This window comes from Sitodiplosis mosellana, unplaced genomic scaffold, assembly GCF_009176505.1.
Source record: "Sitodiplosis mosellana isolate CC-2019 unplaced genomic scaffold, AAFC_SMos_1.0 Smas_scaffold_10, whole genome shotgun sequence".
Classification (NCBI taxonomy): domain Eukaryota; kingdom Metazoa; phylum Arthropoda; class Insecta; order Diptera; family Cecidomyiidae; genus Sitodiplosis; species Sitodiplosis mosellana.
In genome coordinates, this window is record NW_022595252.1 from 299,905 (window position 1) to 305,165 (window position 5,261).

At 35.5% G+C, this 5,261-nt stretch overlaps 1 protein-coding gene across 1 annotated transcript in view; it reads left to right on the top strand.

The window, feature by feature from the left end:
• The first annotated feature begins 2,947 nt into the window (after positions 1–2,947).
• Positions 2,948–5,261, top strand: part of LOC129567225 (uncharacterized) — a 5,015-nt gene continuing 2,701 nt past the window's right edge. Inside the window, exons 1-6 of the mRNA XM_055443879.1 lie at positions 2,948–3,003; positions 3,775–3,813; positions 3,879–3,992; positions 4,057–4,125; positions 4,508–4,579; positions 4,647–5,238. Coding sequence (XP_055299854.1) covers positions 3,890–3,992; positions 4,057–4,125; positions 4,508–4,579; positions 4,647–5,238 — 836 coding nt within the window. The 5' untranslated portion in view covers positions 2,948–3,003; positions 3,775–3,813; positions 3,879–3,889. The remainder of the gene's footprint in view (positions 3,004–3,774; positions 3,814–3,878; positions 3,993–4,056; positions 4,126–4,507; positions 4,580–4,646; positions 5,239–5,261) is intronic.

Sequence of the window (5,261 nt, forward strand, 5' to 3'; positions counted from 1 at the left end):
GAGTAATTTTTTATACAAAAGTCTATTTTTCGAGGAAAATTTCAAGAAATGTCGATTTTGGACCAAATTTATGGGCAAGTAGGTGTTCGGTTGTTCACAGACTCCCATTATTTTTGCAAAAAAATGGCAGTTTGTCTTGATCGAAACCCCGAAAAATGCCTTTTTCGGGTACTTCCCGTACAAAAGTGTCATTTTTCAAGGTTTTTCAGGTCCTCAGTCGGAGGCTTATGGTACGAAATTGGTAGGTCAGAATGGGCTCAAAATCAATCCGAAGCTTTGTCTCGACATGCCAAAACTTTTGGCTTTTACAGATCTCAATTATCTTGTCAACTTTTTGAGATAATCGGCGAACAAAAAACGCGAACGCGGACGACGCCATACGAACATCGCTATTTTACACATTTTTCATAGTAAACAACATGTTTTTGGGGGTAGATAGGTCTTGATCGATAGGATTTGATCCCATCTACATTGCCTAGTGTACAGATATGTGCTTTTTCAAGTTTGGCGTGACGTTATAGTGGTCCGAAAGAGGAGATGTCATGAAATTTTGGCTAGTAAAACCAATACTTTACCTAACAAACAAAGTTTGCGGTAAAGTAATATGTCATTTCACTAATAGAATATTTCATTTGTATTGGTAATTTCAGTACAAGTGACAAATTTACTAACATTGCCTATTGTATTGAATTTACCAATACAAATGAAAAATTCCATTGGTGAAATGACATTTCACCAATAGACCGTCAGGGTTCAATAATGTAATCTATTGGTACTTTTGCATTTCACCAATAGAACTGGCAGGGTTCACCAATTCAGTTTTCTCTGGGTGATTTTTTTCAGCGGAATGTTTGCTTCGAGGAAGGTGTTACAAATATCCAGGTTGAATGTATTGATTTGTTGGGATTTCTGATGCTCGGTTATGAGTGTTTGTTTGGCTGTTTTTTCTTCTTTGTCCTTTGCATTTGTCAATTCAACTGCCTTTAGGTGCATTTTTGAATCAATGTGCGCTTTTACATTCGATGTTTTGTGACCAGTCAAAGCTGTTCCACAAAAATTACACAACAAAATCGAATTATCTGTGCGAAATGTTTCTTTATATTGAGCAACCATACGCGCACCAAATTCTTTAACAGTTTCTTTTGATTTGCCCATGTTTCCAACTTGTTCTCACATATCAATTGAATGTAAAAGTTTGAAGTGATCGCAATGAAAGTCAACTGACGGCCTGAGAAGAAAAACCTTTCCTACAAAACCTGTGCGCAGAACACAAACACAGAAATTTTTTAGGCGAACAGCAAATTTGCGAGCGCAAAAACCTAATATATTTACAGCGAGCGCAAAAGCATAACAGGCCTACTTATACGGAGTTTGCATGCTAGTGGGCTTGTTATACTTTTGCGCTCGCTGTAAATATATTAGGTTTTTGCGCTCGCAAATTTGCTGTTCACCTTTTGACTAAAAAATTTCTGTGTTTGTGTTCTGCGCACAGGTTTTGTAGGAAAGGTTTTTCTTCTAAGGCCGTCAACTCGGCAACGAGAATAAAATATAAATCATTTGGGAGAATAAGTATCGATTTCGATGCAAGTATATAAGACCAATACATATCGAAGTCGATTGCTTTGTTTTAAATTTTGTCGCATCCACAAAATCAAGCTATCTGGTCTTGTTTACATTTGAAAAAAAAAAACATAAACTCCAAACCATATTCACGTTGATTGCTCTTTGCCATTTTTCGGCAGTCTAGCGGTCAGCTGGTTGAGAATACAATGTATGCAATACAGTTAGCAGAAGTGATTTATCCGATTCTTTTTTCGCACAGATGTTTCATTTGCACCAATTTCGCAACGAATGCCATTTTGAGCTAAAAATACCGTTTTGGGCTTGAAAATGCCGTTTAGGCTTTTTCAGGCTTGAATCCGAAAAATTGGCAAAAACCGAGGCTCAAGGCCCGAGCCTTCATTTATCCTCTCTCATAATTATGACCATTATAATGATATCAGAGTTGATTTAAATGTTGATTCGGTGAGTGGATGAAGTAGCTAGACGTTCTAGACTAAAATGGCTCTATCATTTGGAAAAAATGGCAGATTTTCGTTTGCAGAAAATGGTTTTATATTCAGAAGCTGATGAACATAGATATAGTAGTAGACTCCATAGTGGGTTTTTAGATTCAATGAAATCCCAATTTTGTTGGGAAAAGTATGGGTTTTATATGCATAGATGAGTATCAGAACAAGAAAATTATGAATGAAGGCGGGTATTTGGATTATTATAATACAAGTTTTCGTCATTTAAATTTGAAATTTGTCCATATAATCTTAATTCTTTCGCTTTGATTTTATTCAAATAGGCTGTGGGAATCAATGCTGTTGGCCCTGTAGCTAGAGGTAAAATAAAATAAGTTGTCGATTAAATGAAATTGCTTTATTAGATGTTTTTTTTCTATCTATTCAGCACTTGGAAAGCAAGTGTTAAGAACTGGAGAAGGTAAGATAAATTAAATTTTCTATGGAATGGAATCGCTTTATTGGGCGTTACTTTTTCTCTTTTTAGCACTTGGGAAGCAAGCGCTTAAAGGAGGAGAAGGTGAGATGAGTGAAGTTGTCGATTGAATGGGATTGCTTTATTGGTCATTTTTTTTATTCAGCAGTTGGAAAGCAAGCGGGACACGCACAAGTAGTACCTAAAACAGGAGGACCAGGAGGTAAGATGAATGAAATTGTTGATGAAATAGAATCACTTTAAGGCACTATTTCCAACGCACACGATTGTAAATCGGTTGATGATCTTCCTAATCATATGCGATTGTTTTTATATGGCACGATTATATACTATTTGCTATTTCCAAGGAAACGATCGGTGGACGATTTCAAACGAATCGTACACGATTGAAATCGTGCACCTTGGGAATGGTGCCTTTATTGGTCGTTTTTTTTAATTCAGCAATTGGGAAACCAGCGGGACACGTACACGCAGTACCTAAAATTGGAGGACCAGGAGGTAAGATGAATAAAATTGTTAATTGAATGAAATCACAAGTGAACAGATCATTTCAGATGATTAACAATTAAAATCACACAATAATTTTTTTTTCTCGAATGATTGTGTACTAGGGCGATTCAAATTGCAAAAGATTCGACTTTCTACCATTCCCGTCGCGATTCTGAAAATTCATCGCGAAAAAATAAGAATGAGATGGTTCCGACACCCTCGGTCCAAAAAAAAAAACAAATGCACGTGAATTTTTAAAATTTTCTGTACCGCCCTTTGGAAATGCATTTTCAAATGTCAAAAATCAATGAAATAAGACTTTTGGGCGCAAAACAGCAGCTTGGGTTTTATTTCCAAATCTTATAATATTTGCCAAAGCATCTATTACATAAAGTGTATACCAGTGTGGATAATGTGAAAAAAGACGAAGATTTGGTGAATGAGTCGTTTTTTTGAGAGTTGAAATCGAACCAATCGAATATGAGGCTATTACTATGTGAAAACATACAATGAATTTTCAGAATCGTGACGGGAATGGTCGAAAATCGAAACTTTTACAATTTGAATCGCCCTATTGTGTACATAGTTAATCACACAACCATTGATCCTGTGTATAAATGTTAAGGTAAAGTATTGAAAATGAAAGAATAAGGGTCAAACGAGGCTAAATAATCAAAAAAATGACTGTGACACAGTATCAATGATTGTGTGATTAAGTAATCACGAGAACGCCCACCCGTTAATGGAATCGTTTTATTATGCGTTTTTTTCTTTATTCAGCACTTGGGAGGCAATTTGGAAGCCTAGTAACACCAGGAAGTAAGTAACTAAATTGTTGATGGAATGGAATTAATTTATTAGGCATTTTTATCTATATCGAACAGTTGGCAGGCATATGGTAAACAGAGGAGGAACTATAGGTTCGATGATGCCAAAGGATGGATTGCATACATTACAGAACGAGGCTACGGCACAACTAAAAGAAGTTGCAACTAAAGGTAAGATTAATGGAATTTTTATAGTAATAGAATTTCTTTATCTAGGGTTTTCTTTTTAAATTAGTGAATATCGCAAAACGTCGTCGTTTGCCACGAGGTCTTCAAGGACGTCATTATCGTCGGGAGGTCAAACGTAAGATGAATGGAATTGTCATTGTTATTGATTTATTAAGGATTTTTGTGTTTTTCTTCACACACGAAAAAAACCTTCGAATTGTATAAAGAAATACGTCTAATATATGCCGTTAGTAGGTTTCCTTCCAATATTCCCATGTATTGACAGGAATCCTACCAAACAACACATATACGCACATACAGTCATTGGCGCATACACAAACGTCATAGATGAGTTGACGTTTGTGTATGCGCCAATGACTGTACATGCGTATGTGTTTTGTTTAGTAGGATTCCTGTCATTATATGGGAATTTTGGATGGAAATCTACTAACGTCATATTTTAGACGTATTTCTTTGTTTGATTCAAAGGTTTTTTTCGTGTGTGTTTTTAAATCCAGACACAATGAATAAAGCTATAGCTGAAATGGCCCAAATTGAGAATAAATCTCTTAGTCAACACCAGATCGACCGTAAGATGAATAAATTAAACATTTGAATGGAATCGCTTTATTGAGATTTTTTCTTTTTCACTTTCAGAAATAGTAAACGCATTAACTAATAACTTCAAAACAGTCGTGGAAGACATTTTTTCCAAAACTGTATCCAAACTGACATCCAAAGTACCTCTTACTGGTATGGCAGCAATCAAGAAATATATAGGCGCGTTCTTTATGCTGGAATTGATAAAAGATTTATTATTCGGTGGCATTGGTGAGGTTGTTGGGGTTGCTAAGCTTATTTCTGTTCTTACTGAAGATATTAAGGTTATCGATAATAAGGATCGATATCGACAAGTGCTTTATGATTGTGTGTCACCTTTTGACCTACCTAACCCTGAAGACAATTGGGTCGATAACCATTATGTGCATGAACAAGACGGAGATGATGATGATGAAGACGTAGAAGAAGGAGATTTGGAAACACTGGTTACTTTAAACAATCACGAGATCTCTGTTGACAAAATTACTTCTTTAATAAACGCGATTATTGCGAAAATTAAAGAAGGAATTAAAGGAAATTGGAATGAAATCCAAAAATCCAAATTAATTCAAACACTTGAAAAAGAGGGATTCTTCAAAGGAAAGAAAACTCTTGCAGAAATAATCAAAGAAGAAGACCAAATAAGAATGTAAAAAGTAAACTGAATCGACT